We start from the raw sequence: 18,400 nt of genomic DNA, 5'->3' as shown, positions 1-18,400 counted from the left end.
CTGGAACTGCAGTGGGTGGGTCAAGGCAGGGGGGCCTGTCAAAGAGGGTCGAGTTTGGCATCCTGAGTTTGAGGGGCTTGTGGCGTATCCATGGTTCAACAGTAGTCGGACAGACAGATCTGAGCCAAAGACGTGGAGCATCTCCAGCACAGAGCCCAGTGTATCAGTCCGGGTGCTCTGGCTGTGGGATCAGAAAACCTCAGTCAAGGTGACTGAAATACATTTATGATCCCTATAAAGAAGTCTGGAAGTCAGACAGCTCCGGCATTAGATAGTTCATCAGGTAGTGGTGTCACCCGGGATCCAGGGTCCTACCATTTTCTGCTTTACCTTTCCATGTTTGTTGACTTGTCCCAGAATAGACCCGTCATGGTTGTCTACCTCATGTGTCTAGGTATGACTTCTCGAGTCTCTGGCCATGATCACAGGACAGTCCCACACCCAAGCACCCACTCTCAAGGAGGATGGGACCACCTTGTGAAGTTTCACCTTCCAGCCTTCATCCCCTTCATGCCGCTTGCTGATGGCGGTCAGGGATGGTGGGGGCGGGGGGCTGTGGGGACAGTAATGCAGGGCATGCAGCGGAAGGTAGCTCAGGCCTTGGAAGGGAGAGAATATGGAAAGACAGGAGAACAGAAGATGAAGCACGAAGGAAAGTCAGTCAAGATTAAAAGGCCGGGAGGTCTACAGCCTTTGGTCTCCTGACCTCTGGGCTTTACTGTAGGCAGAAAGCTGACTTTGAAAGGACAGGGATCAATCCCGGTGTGGGAAAGGGGAGGTCAGGAGCCGTGGGTGCCATCGGGCAGGAAGTGGTTTGATGGCAGCCTGGTCTTCCCCTCGACTTGGTTCAGTCTTCCCTTTAACAGAGCTTCTCAACTGTGGAGTTGGAATACAAGGCCTCTTGAAAAGGATTGACCCTGTGTGTTCCTGAGAAAGCATAAGAGTTCTGCTTCAATCAGTCCCACAGGCTATTGTGTGACCTGAGGACTGTCCAGAGTTGAAAAGCCTGTGCCCATTTTGAAGAATCAAGGATTAATATTAGACCTTGGTAAAATTTCTAACTTTGTAGCCTTCCTATCTGAAGAAAGGAGTAAAATGCTTTAAATTAAATTAAAAAAAAAAAAAAAAGAAAGGTCAGGAGAAGGAAGAGGAGCCCTCAGAGGATGCCAAGATGGAATAATTAGAGAGGTCAGCATGGGACCGGGGGAATGTGGTCCTGGGGGCCAGCCTGGAGAGGGCTCAGGGGTGTGCCTGTCCCACAGCAGGAGCTCCATCCCTGCGGGAGGGCAGGTGCCCTGGCACAGAGACAGCAGCAGAGCGGAGAGAAGAGCCAGGGGCTCACCCATCTGGAGGTCACTGCCTCCTTTAGAGAGAGGGCCATTGCTGGGGGCGCTGGGGTCCAGTGGCTAGCGCAGCATGGAGTTATGACAGGTGAGGACGGGAACTCATTCAAAGTTGAGTGGCACTGAGGAAGAGGAGGTGGCTTCTGTGGCCGAGGAGGCTGAGAGGAAGGGTTTGGTTTCAGCCCTGGGTTGGTGGGTGCTTGGTCTTGCTTGTGGGCAGGGAAAGAGAGTGCACGGGAGCAGGCCAGCTTGCCCAGGAGGTGGGAGGGGGCTTCAGGTAGGGAACGCCCATCTGGCCCTGGTAGGGGGGAGGGCTTCAACTGTGAACTCAAGGGGAGACCGCCCTCTGCTGGACGGGGTGTGGCCAGCTGAAAGGATAGCTGCACAGATGCTTCCGGAAGACAGGGAGTCACTGATAATGGAAGCACTTATGTGCCTGGTGAAGGGGTTTTCTTCTGAACTTCTAGGAGAGGGTAGATTCATAACTCCCTCAGAGCTGAGAATTGACTCTGAATTTCACAGTTTCGTAGGTAAGTTAACAGGAGAAACGAAGGCGAAAGGGGACACAGACAATGGGTCATCTTCCTGGATCGGAGGACAGGAAGGAGTTCTAAAGGCCCTGGCCGTCCCTTTCCCTCCAGGCCTGGTAGGATGGTTGTGGAGCTGCTTTGTAGATGGCTCTCCAGGGCCTGAGAGGGAAGCTGATTCCATACCTTCGCAGAGCTCTTGTCTCACGGGCTGGGGAACTCCAGCCTCCTGTGTCCTAGCCGACAAGCAGTGTTTTTAGCTCAAGCATTCCCAAACCAGGAAGAGCTTCTAGTGTGGGGGTCGCAGACAGCCACAGAGGCCAGGGAGGTCAAAGAAGTCAGTAGGATCAGATAGGGTGTTAGAAATTGGTGGGAGCGATCTAATTGCATAGTAAATAGGTAGGAATAGTTTTTACTTCCACAAAGAATTTTTTTGAAACATGCATCCCTTTCATTCTTTTTATTTTTCATTTTTATTTCTTTATGTTTGATAGAGACCTGGATAGAGACACATTCTCTATTTTGATGAATCCAGAACCCTGCGTGGTCCTCCAGGGCCGTGGTGCGTGAGAGCAGCGGAACAGGCCTGGGGCCCCTGGGATTCACTGTCCCTGAGAAAGCAGAGCCACTCCTCGGCCCCAGCTCTCTCAGTTCATGAGAAATCTTCCAACTTTGAAATTGGTGATTCGCTCCTATTCTCGCAAACACATTGTGCACACCTGACACAGCATGTTTGCAGGCTGGATCGGGCCCCCGATTTTCCCAGCTGCTGAGAGCAAGAGGAATAAAGGGACTTGTAAGGCCACCAGTGCTGTTCACTGAATAGTATTAAGAGAATTTCATGGCTTCTTCATTATTTTGTATTTAGTTTAAAGCCATTTGAGAAACTACTTAGTCTTATTCATTTTATAGGGAGTGAGAAGTAACTTGCTGAAGCTTCTCTCAAGAGATTTCTGAGATTTGCCTACATGTGCGTTTGCGTTGGTCTTCTTCTTTCCCACCAGCACTGGCCCGTGTTCGTCGAGGTGAAAGACCTGTTGACCTTGGTGCCGCCCCTGGTGGGCCTGAAGGGGAACCTGGAAATGACATTGGCATCACGACTCTCCACAGCTGTAAGTGGACCTCTGGGCCACCCAGCCCCTGGGGACAGATGTGTCCCCACCACTTGTGTCTCCTCTCAGGTTGTAGGCGGGTGGGTTGGACTCTCCAAAAAGACTGGTGTTGTTAGGTTTTGTTCTTTCAGGATGCTCCACCTGGTCCATTTACATTTACGTCCAGCCTGTGGCAGGAGGAGATGGGTGTGTTTAGGAAACTGAGAGCGGGAGATGGGGGGCTGCCTGGAGAGAGAGATGAGGGATGGTTGTCTGACCAGCGGCCCCCACAGATGTCCACGTCCCAATCCATGGAGCCTGTGAGTGTCACCTTCTATGGAAAAGTCTGTGCAGATGTGACTCAGTTAAGACCTTGACCTGGGAGAGCCCCCTGGATCATCCGGGTGGGCCCAGTGTCCTTACGAAGGACTCTTATAAAGGAGGGGCAGAGGGGCGTTTCAGAAGAGAAGGCGGCCTGTGGGGGAAGCAGAGTCTGAGGGAGACGATGCTATGCCTCTGGCTTTGAAGATGGAGGAAGAGCCGTGAGCCAGAAGCGTAGCTTTACCTGCTGGAAACGGGGAAGAGCAGATGCTCCCCTGGAGCTTCCTGCTCACACCGTGATGTCTGCCCGTAAGACTCACTTCAGACTCCTGGCCTCCAGAACTGTAAGAGAATACATTTCTGTTGTTTTAAGCCACTAAATTTGCAATAATTTGTTACAGTAGTAATAGGGAGCTAACATATGGGGCCAGATCATTTAGAGCCCTGTAAGGCATTGAAATACCTGAAGCAGCAGGTAACATGATGCAGATGTGCACGCACACGCACTCATGTGATTATATTGGTCAGCGTCTGGGAGGGGAAAAAAGTTGATGGTAATCTCTGCCCATGGTGACATTTCAGGTGTTACATTTTTATTTCATAATGCTCAACTGCGTTTTAAACAATTCTCTACAATGATCAAATCTTAGTGTTGTAAGTCTTTGAAAACACATAAAACATGGAGGGGGAAAAAAGAACAAATAGCATAATTTATTGCAGTGGTCTGTCCAAGGAGAGCAGCCCCATTATCATTACAGTAGAACCTTTAAGGCATTCAACAGCCATTTTTTATTTTTTTAGATCATTGTATTAAGGTATAAATTAGTACAATAAAACCTCGCAGGTTTTAAGTGTACAGGTCAGTAACTTTTGACAAATATGTATACCCGTGTAACTACCACCTCAGTGGAGATACAGAACATCCCATCTCCCTGGAAAGTTCTCATTTGCTTGTGCGCTCAGTGCAGTGTCTCCCACCACTCCATCCTGGCACCTCTGACCCAGTTCCAATCTCTGTAGGTAAGTTTTGCCTTCAAACACCCATTCATGATTTTAAAAAATACTCTTAGTGTGACTTGAAATAGAAGAATATTTTATTTATATTGTTCTGGCTGTTTTGGCTCATGTAATAAGCCAAGGGACGGAAATAAGAGCCTTAAGCTAGCTTTGGGTTTAGTTTGTTCTTGTCTTTCAGGTTTCTCAATTTGTAATTTTTGGTGGTTGATTTAAGATTCTTTTTTAATGTTTATGGCTATAAATTTCACTCTTACTGCTGCTTTCACTGTATCTCTTCAGTTTTTGGTATGCTGTGTTTCCCCTTTAATTTATCTGAAGATATTTTCTAATTTCCTTTGTGATTTCTTTTTTGATCCATTGGTTGTTTAAGAGTGCTTTATTTAATTTCCACATATTTGTGGATTTTCCAGTTGTCCTGCTATTTATTTGTAGTTTCATTTCATTGTGATTGGAAAAGATACTTTGTATGATTTCAATCTTGTAAAACTTATTAAGACTTGTGTGTCCTAGAGAGTTCCACGGTCACTTAAGAGAAGTGTGTATTCTCTGTTCTTGGGTGGAGTGCTCTCTATATGTCTGTTAGGTCCAATTAATCTATATTGTTATTCATATCCTCTGTTTCCTTACTGATCTTCTGTCTAGCTGTTCCATCAATTATTGACAGTAGGATATTGAAGTCTCCAACTATTACAGTGGAGCTGTCTGTTTCTCCCTTCAATTCTGTGAGTGTTTGCCTCATATATTTAGGACCTCTGATGTTTGCTGTGTATATGTTATAATTATTATATCTTCTTGGTGATTTGACGCTTTTATCATTATATAATGTCCTTCCTTGTCTCTTGTAATAGTTTTAAATGTAAAGTCTATTTTGTCTGATATTAATATAGCCACCCCTGCTCTCTTTGGCTTCGCTTTGCATGGAGCATCTTTTTCCATCCTTTCATTTTCAACCTATGTGTGTCCTTAAATCTAAAGTGAGTCTCGTAGAAAGCATGTGGTCAGATTCTATGTTTTTGGTTTTTTTAATCCATTCTGCCAATCTGTGTCTTTTGATTGGGGAGTTTAACTTTTTACATTTAAGTAATTGCTGATAGGAACGGACTTACTATTGCCATTTTGTTATTTGTTCTCTGTATGTCATATAGCTTTTTTGACCCTTATTTTCTTCTTAATGGCTTCCTTTGTGATTAGTTGATTTTTTGTAGCAATGTGTTTTGGTTATCTCTCGTTTCTTTTCTTTCTTTTTTTTTTTTGAGGAAGATTAGCCCTGAGCTAACTACTGCCAATCCTCCTCTTTTTGCTGAGGAAGACTGGCCCTGAGCTAACATCCATGCCCATCTTCCTCTGCTTTATACGTGGGACGCCTGCCACAGCATGGCTTTTGCCAAGCGGTACCATGTCCGCACCCGGGATCCGAACCGGCAAACCCCGGGCCGCCGAGAAGTGGAACATGCTCACTTAACCGGTGTGCCACTGCGCAGGCCCCTCTCATTTCTTTTTGTTTGTATTCTGTAGATGCTTTCTTTGTGGTTACCATGGGGATTACATATAGCATACTAAAGTTATGTATTTTAAACTGATACCAGCTTAACTTCAGTTGCATACGAAAAATAGTCCTTTACAGCTCTGCCTTCCTGGTTTTTATGTTACTGATGTCACAAAATACATCTTTTTATTTGAATACCCATTAACATAGATTTACAAGTTTTTATGCTTTTGTCTTTTAAATTCTATAAAAGAATAAAAAGTGGAGTTACAAACCAAAATTAAAATAGTGTGAGTGTTTGTATTTGTCCAAATATTTATCTTTACCGGATAACTTTATATTTTCATATGGCTGTGACTTCTTGTCTAGCATCCTTTCATTTCAACTTCAAGGTCTCCTTTTAACATTTCTTTTAGGGTGGGTCTACGGGTATTGAGCTCCTTTAACTTTTGTTTATCTTGGAATGTCTTAATTTCTCCCTTTTTTGCAGGATGGTTCTATTGGATATATAATTCTTGATTAACTTTCTTTTTTCTTCCAGCGCTTTAAATGTATTACCAGTACCTTCTGGCCTGCAAAGTTTCTGCTAAGAAATCTGATAATCTTATTTGTAATTAATCTTTTCTCTTGTGGTTTTCAAGATTCTCTCTTTGTCTTTGACTTTCAACCATTTGATTATAGTGTTTCTTTGTTTTTTCCTACTTGGTTTTCTTTGACCTTTTTGTATTTGTATATCCATATATTTCCTCAAATTTGGGAAGATTTGGTCCTTATTTCTTCAAATAAGCTCTCTACGCCTTTCTTTTTCTCTTTCCTTTCTGGGATTCAAGTAATATATACAGTAATCTCCCCTTATCCATGGGGTATATGCTCAAAGACCCCCCAGTAGAAGCCTGAAACCGCGAATAGTACCAAACCCTATACCAAAGCTGATACCATGACAGTTGATCTGATAACCAAGATGGCTGCTAAGTGACTAACAGGTGGGCAGCCTAGGCAGTGTGGATCCACTGGACAAGGGATGATTCACGTCCCAGGCAGGACAAAATGGGACAGAGAGAGCTTTCATCACACTATTCAGAACAGTGCACAAGTTAAAACTTATGAATTGTTTATTTCTAGAATTTTGCATTTAGTATTTTTGGACCACAGTTGACCGTGGATAATGAAACAGCAGATGAAAGGGGACTCCTTCTGATTGGTCTGGTTGGTGGTCTCCCATAAGTCCTGTAGGCCTCGTGCACCTTTCTTCATTCTTCTTTGTTGTTCCTCAGACTTTATAATTTCAAATGACCTATCTTCAAATTCACTTAATCTTTATTCTTCCTGTTCTGTTCTGCTGTTGGGCCCCTCTAGTGAATTTTCAACTCAGTGATTGTATTTGTCAGCTGCAGCATTTCTGTCTGGTTCCTTTGTAATAATTTCTCTTTGTAGATCTTCTCTTTTTATTCATATATCGTTTTCCTGATTTCCTTATTTCTCTATCTGTGTTTTCTTTAGTTCGTTGAGCATATTTAAGATAGTTGTCTTAAAATCTTTGTCAAGTAAATCTGCATCCTTTGTTTCTTTAGGGTTACTTTCTGTTGATTTATCATGTTGCTTTGGATGGGTCATGTTTCCCTGTTTTTTTGCCTGCCTTGTCTTCTTGTGTCAAAATATTGGCATTTGAAAAAAATAGCCACCTTGCGCAGTCTTTGCATCTGGCTCCATGAAGCAGAAGGCCTTCCCTAGTGGTCTGGTGTGAAGACTTAAGGTGTTTTCAGGCCTTTTCTGGGCTTGCGGCTTCCATGCGCCCGTGTATATGCTTTTTTCACCCTAACTCCCCAGTATACATGGTTGCTGTTAAATACCTTAATTACCCTAAAAAGCTCAGCCCTGCTTCTCCTCAGGGCCTTAGATGTTTTATTGTATTCCTCTTTTCGTATTCTCTTGCCCCCAGACATGCATGGGCGTGTAATTCCCTGCAGCTGGAACGCACCCAGCACCCACCACTGACTTCAGTGGTCTCCAACCTGATATCCAAACTATGCCGTCCTTTCTTTCTGATCTCTGAGTCAGGCAAAACAGAAACCAGTTCCTCAGACAGCCCCCAGACAAGCCAGAGTGTTGCAAACTAGTTCCACTCTCTTCCTTCTGTCCTGAGGTAGGAATCAAGCATAGGGTGACTTCCTGCCAGTTGCACCACTCTGCCCTAGGAAGGGAGTGGGGCAAAGGTAAGTAAACACACCACGGAATTTTCAACTGCTTTGAGTATGGCTTTTTCTTGGTCGGGTGTCACTTGGTTTCACAGATCCTTGGTTTCTAGAGCTCTCACAAAGCTATTCTGGCTAGTCTATTGTTTACTTGGTGTTTCCTTGAGGGAACGAGGGCCTGGAGCTTCCTAGTCTGCCATCTGTATCACCCTCCATCAGCTTCCTTTTAAATTTAGTTTTTGTTTTGCTTTAGTGCAGCTTCCAGTAATTGTTTTGGATAAGATTTGTTGGAAGTACACTTTTTGGACATGTGCAACACGAGAGTGCATTACTTCATTCTCACAACTGAATGCCAGCCTGGCTGTCTTGAGAATGCATGGTTCACAATTATTTTCCTTCAGTACTGAGGTATATTTTCAGTTCTTCTTGTACTGAGTGTTGCTTATGGAAGCCTCATGACTTTTTGATTCTCATGTCTTTTAGATAATCTGTTTTATTTTTCTATCTGGACTTTTAGGGAGTTTTTTTCTTTCTTATCCATGTTCACCGTGATGTCTCTGGCATGGACCTTTTCTCATCATCTTGCATGTATATCTTAGATTTTTTCAATATAAAGACAAATGTCAGTCTTCAACTCTATGGAAATCCTTTTGCTGTCATTGTTGTTATTTGTCATATTTTGATATTCATGCATTTTTATCTCCCTCCTGCCCTCCTCCCCCGTAACTACGATTTGGTGCATAGTGTGGCTTCTGGGTGTACCTTCTGAGGCTCTTAATTTTGTTGTCATCCTTCCCATATCTCTGTCCAGTTGTGCTTCATTCTGAGAGAATACTTTTGCTTGATTTTTCTTTTCACTAGTTCACTCTTCATTTCTCTCTCTTTGTCCACTATGCTATTGAGGTCATCTGATGAAATGGTTCCATTTGTTTTTTGCGTTTTATTTCAGATTCTCTCTCTTTTTAAATTCAGACATCAAGTTTGTGCTTTCTAGAATTTCAAATTGTTTTTTTATTTATGAAAGTGCCATTCTCTCACATCTCTTAATTTACTTGCTCTAGAGTCTTATTCAGTTTCCTGTTTTGACTTTGTTTCCCTAGGTTTTTGTGCTTCCCTTTGTTGAGTCTCGTTCATGATTGTGGCTTGTCTCTAGTGAACAGTGATTCTTGGTTGGTTGCGCATCATTCTGTTTTAAATTTTCTCTTACTCTGTGGATCTGTGAATGTTGTCATTAAAGCAGAGTACCTCTTGTGATTTGGGGGAGAGTCAGAATGTGTTGCCTGGAGGTATGTCCCAATAACTGGTCTTATGGTCTGGGGGTTCTGTGTCCCTCTTGTAAGGGGCACTCTGGGCACTGTCCTGCCTTTTTCACCCCAACACACAATCTCACTGCTTCTGCTTCTGCTTGGAGCTAGGTGCCCAGGTGTCCCCATTGTCGGCACAAACCAGGCGAGCAAGGGAAGAGGCCAACCCTCCTTGAAGCTCCTGCTGTGCTTTCTGAACCCTTTTGGTTGTCCCAGGCTCCCTTCTGCTCCCATTGTCCCCAGGGTCACCTCTGCTTTGTGTAGTAGATTTCTCCTGCTTTAATTTTTGATTATGGGTTCTTCTATTAACCTACCTCATCTGTTTTCCATTGCTCAGGGATTTCCTCTTAATCTGTGTTACACTATAGATACCCCTTCTTGTTTCTGAACACTCTTGAACATTTAAAAAAGTGTCTCCTCAATGCTAGAATGAACCCTGTGATACTGGATTGGAGTCAAAAGAGATATCAGTCTGAACTCATGTTTATTTTTATATGTATGCAGATAGATACAAAAATGTGTGTGTGCATACATGCATATCCTAGCTTCATCCACTAAGAGGACCTAGAAGCAGTACTACCCTAGGGCCACCCAGCACACCTAGTACCCAGATATGGATTTCTCCAGTAAAAGCAACTGACATCTTTGGGAAATTGGCTTGTTCTAGGGCTGGGGCAAGGGAAAACTCAAGATGAACCTGGAGTTTCTGATAGTACCAGAAAGGAAGAAGGAAATGCTATAAAGGAGGAGGTGGGGAGGTGTCAGAAAGGAACAGGAACCACCCGAAAGAGTTCCCAATGCCCCAAGCTGGAACAATTTTAGCAAGAAAATAAATAAAATAGTATTGTCTTATGCCCTCAAGAATAAAATAACTATCCATGAGTCCATACATCCCATAAATAAATGATTAAGTCAATAGATAAATGAGGGAGAAGAGACAACTCTGAGAGAAAATTTTAAATTATTAAATGTAGAAAGAAAAAAGAAGTATAAAATCACCTTTAGAACACTAGAGTGATCATTGTTGCAGGCAGAATCTGCTGATGAATTAGATGGTGGAACTTTAAGGAGAATAGGATCTTTGCATAGCCTCAGAGCAACTCCCCAAATGTTTGTGAGTTGCTGTGGTCGTTTTCGCATATGTCCTCAGACCTTTGATATACTGCCTTATAGGAGCTGGCACTTAATTCCCATCTCCTTGAGTGTAGACTGCACCTAATGACTCACTTCTAACTACTAGAGTATGGGAAGGGAAGACTGCTTAGTTTACAGTGAGAATCCCGGCAGACAGCACCTGGCAGACAGTGATGGAAGGTAGCCTCACCCATGCCCAGCCATATGGTATTGCGCACCCTGGTACCACACAAGGAGAAGGGCACTTCGCCACTGTGGGCTTCCTCCTCAAAACCCCTAACCTCAGTGTAATCATGAGGAAACACCAGACAAACCCAAGTAGAGGGACATTCTACAAAATACCTGACCAGTGCTCTTCAAAGGTGTCAAGGTCATGAAAGACCATGAGGAACTGTCAGAGTGAAGGAGACCATGGAGACATGCGCTGGGCCGTCCTGATTTATCTCCTGGAACAGGCAAAGGACATCAGTGGGAAAACTGGGGATGTCCAAATGCATTGTGCTGTTTAGTTAATAGTGTTGCGCAGTGTGTTAATGTCTTAGCTCTGATGATTATCCCATGATTATGGAAAAGGTTAACATCAGGACAAGCTGGGTGAACGGTATACAGAAACTCTCTGTATTGACTTTGGAACTCTTCAAAGGTCTAGAATTATTTCAAAATAAAAGTTAAAAGATTGTCTTTCCCTACCCTTCAATTTGAGGAAGGAGAAGGATAGCAAATCATGTGTTCGGGCCTCTATCTTAATCTAGTAAAATTTTTTTTATTTGAAAAAAAATATACAAAATAATAAGTTATATTTAATTGTGAATGGGCTAGATGTCCTTCTGAAGATATAACTCACTGGATAAGTTCAGATCCTGGCAGGAAAGAGGTGGCGCACACAGATGGGGTTTGACAAAGTTTAGCGAAGAGTTCATTCGCAAAGTTGTGGGCAGGCTTGTAGGAACCCACGCAGGGCAGCACGGCGCCCCAGCACTGGGAACAGCAGGAAGCCTAGGCTTAAAGGGGCAGGGAGAAGAGGGTGGTTCTTAGAACCTGGAGAGCTGAATCTAGTGCTGAGAGGGCCATCTGGCGGGACCTGCAGATCTGGGTGGACGAGCACAGCCACTGCCCCGTGATAAGGGCAAAGAGATACGCACACCCTGACGTTACTCCCCACTGGCCCTCCAGTGTCTTCCTGTGGCTCCCCCTTGGCCAGAACCAAGCAGAGGTGATAGGGCAGGGGAGCTTGTGGACGTCTGCACGGGGCAGCCTTCCAGGCGCAGTTCAGTTCCAGAGAGGTGCATGGAGAGTATCTGTCACCACCATGACCAGGATTAGTGGAAGCAGCCTGTTTGATGCAGACAATAAGGAAAGATTTAGAAAATCTAGAACTGAGACAGGATCCTGTAGGAATTCTCATGGAAATTTGTAAGATGAAAAAGAGATTTTAAAGTATTTAAGTGTACGTGATCCAAATGAACATTTAGAAAGGGCCTCCCTAAACCTCTTCTGCTGAGATGAATCTGGATTGGGCTCTGTAGATACTCCAACTTGCCATGAATTTTCTTTGAAGTCTTAGCAAAAGGCCACCATGCCTGTGCCTGCACTGGCCTTGCTCCTCCAGCTCCTACCCTGGCGTCTCTAGGCCTGCCATTCCAGGGTAAAGAAACATCCTCCCTTGATGGAGACTTGCCTCCCTGGGGTTTATCCTGTTGGCCTGGCTGCTGTGCTGCATCCTTCCCGCACTGCCCGCTTCCTTCTCTCCTTCGCCAGTCGGCCCCCGCAGTCCTGCAAAACGGACCCTCGAACAGTCTTTGTCTCCACACCAAATCACACCACCATCTTGGACGATTTCAACATCCACGTGGATAACTCATCCAAAACCCCAAGGCTCCCAATTTTTGGATGGCTTCGTTCTCCAGTGACCTTCACCTTGATTCCATCTCTGCTGCCCATTCCGATCCCTGGCCTAGAAATACTTCCGGATGCTCTGAAATCCTAATTCCTTAACATCCCACCGCCTCCCATAGCCGCTTCCCTCTCACACTCCTCCTCCCTCATCTCTGAGATCTCCAAGCTCTGCCAGCCCTCTGGCCCTCCTGCTGCGCCTCTCGTTGTCACTCCTTTTCCCGTGCAGCCTTAACTTGGCACTGTACTTTTGGGTACCAGTAGGCACCTCCATAGAGAGAAAAACGGCTGCTGCATGGATCGTGCAGGTTGTATATTTGTGTATCTATTTTCACTATTTTATGGCTGATGGAGGTAAAATGTCTTGAGGAAGGAATGCCTATATGATTCACACTCAGGGGTCATGGGCCAGGAGCACCCCCCTTATCTGATAAGATCAGGATCGGAGATGGCGTTGGTTGATTCATAGGAAACAGTGAGTCCTGCTGGGCACAGTGCAGTGTGGAGCAGAGAGGAGGAATGAGCCTGTTGGCCTCACGTGTTTGGCGCATCACAGGCTCTGTGCTGTCTTCTGCTCCACCTTATTCCCTTGTTCCTGTGAGCACCGCAGAGGTGGCTGCTAGTCTACTGTGTGAAGTAAGAGTCAGCTGAGGCTGGGCGACAGACATCAGCCTTGCTGAAGACAAAAAGCCTCCCCTTATTTGTACAAAGAAAAGTAATTCTGTTTTTTCCTTGGAGTTCAGGCCTTTGATGAACTCAGTACAAAGAAGCTAGCGAAATATATTTTCTCTGAAACCTTTTCTTGTCTATGTCTTGAGTTTTGCTGGCAAATGCTATGATGTTAGGAGCTGACTACCTTTTTTTCTTTCGGTGAGGAAGATTGGCCCTGGGCTAGCGTCTGTTTCCCATCTTCCTCTTTTATGTGAGACGCTGCCACAGCGTGACTTAATGAGCATTGTCTAGGTCCAGGGATCCTGACCCGTGAACCCTGGGCCGCTGAAGCAGAGCTTGTGAGCTTAACCACTACGCCACCAGTCTGGCTCCCACTGACTACTGTTTTTAAAGGAGAAAATCATATTTCTGATCTTGTTTTTTATCCTCAGAAAAGAAGATAAAAAACTTTCTCGAAGGGGAGGTCTTGCACAGGCGAGGCTGGGGTCGTTAGGAGTCATTTGAGATGTGACTTGTGGAGGAGGAGAAGGGAGTTGCAGCTGTGGGAAGATTGTGGCCAGAGACGTGGCTGAGAGCACGGGCCAGCCTCGGGACGGGCAGCTGTCCCTGCCACCTGTAGTTGAGCTCCAGAGCCAGATGGCCCTGAAATTGTCAGTGACACACATGCCTGTGTGTGCGTGCTTGCACACTTACATATGGGAGAGATGCTTCATGACACCATTCAGTTCTCAAAGGGACCTCTGTCCTTCCGTCTGCCAACCCTGAGCCAGTTTTGAAAGCTGGGAGAGTAGTTTGCTCTGATGCCAGTGAAATGGTGGTTGCCGGTTTCTCTCCTGTGAGGCTGCCTTTTCCAGGAAGGATTGGCCTGGCTTTGGGCCCAGCCAGACTTACCCTTTGCCCTTTTCTCTTCATCCCAGGCCAACACTGGACAAATTGACGAGCCGCGGGAGCAGCACAGAGTCATCTGCGGTAACCTCGCCCTCGTTCAGGTGACTGTCCCCTTGGTCTGACTGGTGAATCTCCCCCCGCCCCTTTGCGTCTGCCCCTACGCCTGCTGCAGGTGGGAGGAGGGAAGGCTAAGCCAACACTTCTCCTTGCGCTCTGGACTGAGCTTGGGGACAGGGGCCATCTGTCCTCCCCATGCCCACCAGATCACACTTAGGAGAACCTTTTTGAAAGGCTCGCCTGTACTCACTTGCTCCTTCCTCATAGGCTGCATGGTGCTACCTGCCTTCTCTCCTCCTCTCCTGACTCAGTCTGAGCTTGCCCACCTTGCTGACGGTCTGCGGATTGGTGCATCCTGGGATTGCCTCGTGCATGTGATCTGCTCGTTCTTCCTGGGGCATCTGTGTCCTTCCTGTCTGGAAACTCCCCTTTGCCCGACTCCTGCCTCTCTGCCTGTTCCTGCTCAGCCTTTGTGAGACCCTCCCTTTTTTCCCTCAAGTACTTTGTCATCATTCAAACTCATACCTACTTCTAGCAGACCGTCATTGGGCTAAGTGCTCATCCTGGTGGTGTCAGAGTATCGGAGTTAGGAAGCCGGAGGCAGGAGGAAATTGGGAAGAGATTGGCCTAGGCATAAGAGGGAAGGCTGGACATGGATCTAGACAGGAAGTGGCTCTATCCAGAACCTTCTGAGCTTCTCTGGCTGGGGGTAGCCTGTGACTGCACAAAGAACCTAGACTCTGAGATGAGACAAGCCTGGAGTTAAGGCTCATTTATCAACTGTTGGCCTTGGAGAGGGCACACAGACTTGCAGCACCATATCTCCCTGTGTCTCCCATCAGGAGATACCCACTTTACCTTTCACCTTGCTTTCAGAGCCTCTGTTGCTAGCTCTCTACTGGGCTTCTCTGTCTACCTGTCCCAGAAGCATCGCTATATCAGCGTAGCCAGATCTGGCCTCGTCACCCTCCCTCCTCACACACACCTCTTCAGAAGTACCCAACTCAGTCTAGTCTGATGCTTAAAAGCCACTCTGGGGGTCAACTTGCTGAAGGCCCTCTGGCAAGTGACCTCCCCTTACCTGTAAGATGGGCTGTTGTGAGATGTGAAGGGGCATGGCACTGGCCGGCATATAGTGATCACTCAGTCATCTTAGCTGTGCCTAGCAATAGTCTTCCATTTAACCAAGCTAGAAACCAAGCTGCACCAGCTGCTCTGCCCCCCATCCTTATGTCAAGCCACTCTGACTATTCCACCTCAGCTGTCCTGGAATCCGGCTCTACTTCTCTTCCTGCTTGCCTTGGCCTCTTGGCCCCCTTGACTAGCTGACTGCAAACCTCTTCAATGTTCTAACTGCTCCACGCTGCTTGACCTCCTCCTCACCTCTGCATGGCCACCTGAGTGACGTTTTCTAAAACCTGAGGCCAGTCAGGCCTCTTCTTCCTTCTGCCCCTGTGTTGGTCCCCATGGCCCCAAGGCGTTCATAATTTGATCTCACATCCCCCACAGCCTAATGTCCTCCACTCCTCTCGCCCTTGCGTGTGTAGTTGTCTGTCCTTGGAGTGTCCTGTCTCCTCTTGGTCTCTGGCAGTGCAGCTCTTTAAAGACTCCAGTGAGGTCTCAGTTGCAACCTGACAGCAGGTACAACTGTTTGCTGCCTTTCCTGGGCTGCCCTTGTTGCATTTCTGTGTTTAGATGTCTGCTTCCTCTTGTTAAGATGAGTCGCTCAGGCCAGGACCACAGCCTGTGGCTGAGGAGATGTGGAGACTAAATGAGATGCTTGTGCTGCCCCACACAGAGAGTCTAGCAAAGGGACAGGTAATGAATGCCTCAGTTACTAGTCACTGGTTTTACTTTTCTGTTCTCCATCAAATCCTTGTCCAGAGGCATGCAGATTTCCACACGACTGGATTCTCAGCAACTGTTGATTCCTGCTCTGGACCAGGCACTGGCTTGGCACACGGTCCTCATCATAATATGGATATAATTTTGTCTCCTCCGTTTTTTAAGTTTAACATTGCATCATAAATGGTGTGATAAATTTCATAATTGAACTTTTTAATAACTTTAGCATATTCTACCATGTAAATATACCCAAGAGTGATAGTTAAAATTTTTAACAACTAGTAGGGCCTGGGAATTTGCCTGTAAGACTGAATGGCAGCCACCAAGGGCTGGTCCAGCAGGGTCACTGCGGACCTGCCTGCCTCCGCCCTGTCCACTCCTCCAGCTGTTGCCCATGGGCTCCCTTGCACTTGTTTCTAGGCTTATACTCCATAAATTATATTGCAATGAAAATGTTCTCTTTTTGCATGAATTCCTTAAAAGAACATCCCACAAGTTTGCAAGTTATGACCAGTTTAAAGCTCTAGATTTTTCCCAAAAGGATTACAAAATATTTGAATTCTTAGTATTGAATAATAGCACTAGTATTAATCTTTGGATTATTAGTTTCTCCATAACCTCACCAGCAATGAAAGTATCTTTCTAAGCCACTTTTTACATTTACCATATATATGTATGTGCCTATAGACAGTACATGATATGATTTCCTGTGTTTTTCAAATTATACTATACATATCATTCTGTAACCTGTACTTTTAGTAATGATTTAATGAATGAAAATCACTTAGAATGGCAGGGAGTAAGCACTCAGTAAACATCAGGTAGTCATCATTTCCACGATCATATTACAGAGTTCGTGTACACATGTGCACATCTTTCCCTGGGAAATGCTGGATTGTAAGGTATATGAATAATTTACAGCCAAATTTCCTCCAAATTCCTGTACCAGTGTTACCACTGTCAATCTGTAAGAACTATTTTCTCACGTAGTTGTCAATATGTACTTTATGTTACCAACCTTTTAAATTTTAATTTTACCTAGTCTGATGGGTAAAAATAGTGTATCCCGTCCGTTCGTTGGCTCATTGATTCATTCACTCGGCGAGCTCTGATGATGACTGAGCACCTGCTGAGGGCGAGGCTCTTCTCAGAGCTGGGGCCCCCCAGAGAATAAGACAGCACTTCTCGTTTAATAGAGGAAATAAATAAGATACCTTCAAACTGGGATTTTATTTAAAATTTGACTGATTACTAGGGAAGTTGATCATCTTTTTGCATGTTTCTTAGCCATTTGTGTTTCCTTTTCTGTGAATTGCCTATCCGTATTCCTTGTGTGTTTTTCTATCAGGTTATTTCTTTCTTATTATTATCATTGACTTGTAAAATGAACTTCATTATTCTGGGCGCTACTTCTTTATTCGTTATGTATGTTGGAAACATCTTCTCCAAGTCTATCCCTGTCTTTGAGTTTTGTGGTATCTTTTCTCATATAGAAGTCATAGTTGGACTTATATAAATTTTATTTATATTTTCTTTATAGATTCACATGTTCTATCTTTAGAAGAAGGCCTTCTCTAATCCAAAATCTGGAACACTCTTTTCTGTATTTTCTTCTGTTTCGCATCCATGTACGTCGTAGAGCCCTTTGTTTACTCGGCCTTCTTTGATAACCGGCAAGTCTCCACTGAGGTGTTCTGGATTACTGATAGCAGAGGCCGGTACTGACACTCGGCCACCTCACAGTGCTGTCCTGAGTGGGAGCAGAGATGTTCTCCACCCACCAGCCAGAGATGGGCACTGCAGCCAGGGAGGGAGGCTGTGGAGAAAGAGGGCAGCAGTATGCAGGGCCAGTGCCAAGAAAGGAAGGTTGGGGAGAGAGAAGGAAAGCGTGCGCCAAGACCTCCAAGGGGTAGCCGTGGGTCATGGAGCGTTTCCATGAGAGGGGAGGTTGGTTGTCTGTGCTGCTGGAAGTGACAGTGCCCTTTTTCCCAGACCAGTGAGAGAAGAGCCATGAGCAAGAGACTGATGGCCCTTGACAAGGACTGAGTAGAAGATGAGAAACTAGATTCCGTGATGGAAGATGGCATCAAACAAGGGAATCGAGGAGAAAGCAGTAATTTTCAAGGGATTTGGGTTGAAGGAAGGAGTTAGCCTTTGTTTTTTCCAGGTTGGAGGGGCTGGTGGCAGAGTTTAGAGTGAGGGAAAAGAGGCAGTGGCGAGTGGTGTACTGACCTCTTGAGGTCAGAGAGGATATGTGGTGAAGGAGCAGCAGCAGTCAGAGGGACCCTTCCTCATGCTTCTGACTTCCGCCTGGACAGGTGCAGGCCACCATTGTAGGGCTCCTGGCTGCTGTGGCTGCCCTGCTGCTGGGTGCTGTGTCTAGGGAGGAGTTAGACTTTGCGAAGATGGAGTTGCTGTGTGCCAGCAGTGTCATCACCGCCTTCCTTGCAGCCTTTGCCCTAGGTGAGTTGTGCCCGCCTCCTGGCTCACTCGAATGCCCAGTTCCTCAGAGCTCTGCTATCAGGTGTGTGCTACAGATTCCTTGAGATGCGAAAGGTGGGAGTGCTCCCAGTGCCTGTGAAGGGTGGGAGTGCTCCTAGTGTGTGTGAAGGGTGGGAGTGCTCCTAGTA

The 18,400-nt window shown here is 45.7% G+C and overlaps 1 protein-coding gene across 4 annotated transcripts in view; it reads left to right on the top strand.

The window, feature by feature from the left end:
- SLC41A3 (solute carrier family 41 member 3) overlaps window positions 1-18,400 on the top strand; it is a 73,260-nt gene that overhangs the window by 39,909 nt on the left and 14,951 nt on the right. For 2 of the 4 annotated variants that reach the window (XM_046677255.1, XM_046677246.1), the window contains exons 3-5: window positions 2,875-2,982; window positions 13,898-13,969; window positions 18,089-18,233. In XM_046677255.1, the coding sequence (XP_046533211.1) occupies window positions 2,875-2,982; window positions 13,898-13,969; window positions 18,089-18,233 (325 nt within the window). Of the gene's footprint in view, window positions 1-2,380; window positions 2,433-2,874; window positions 2,983-4,941; window positions 5,022-13,897; window positions 13,970-18,088; window positions 18,234-18,400 lie in introns of those variants that run through there. The other 2 variants (XM_046677264.1, XM_046677272.1) reach the window with 2 other exon arrangements.

Source organism: Equus quagga, chromosome 1 (genome assembly GCF_021613505.1).
Source record: "Equus quagga isolate Etosha38 chromosome 1, UCLA_HA_Equagga_1.0, whole genome shotgun sequence".
Taxonomy (NCBI): Eukaryota; Metazoa; Chordata; class Mammalia; order Perissodactyla; family Equidae; genus Equus; species Equus quagga.
Note: the sequence above shows the minus strand (reverse complement) of the source record. Positions and strands in the feature narration are given on the sequence as shown.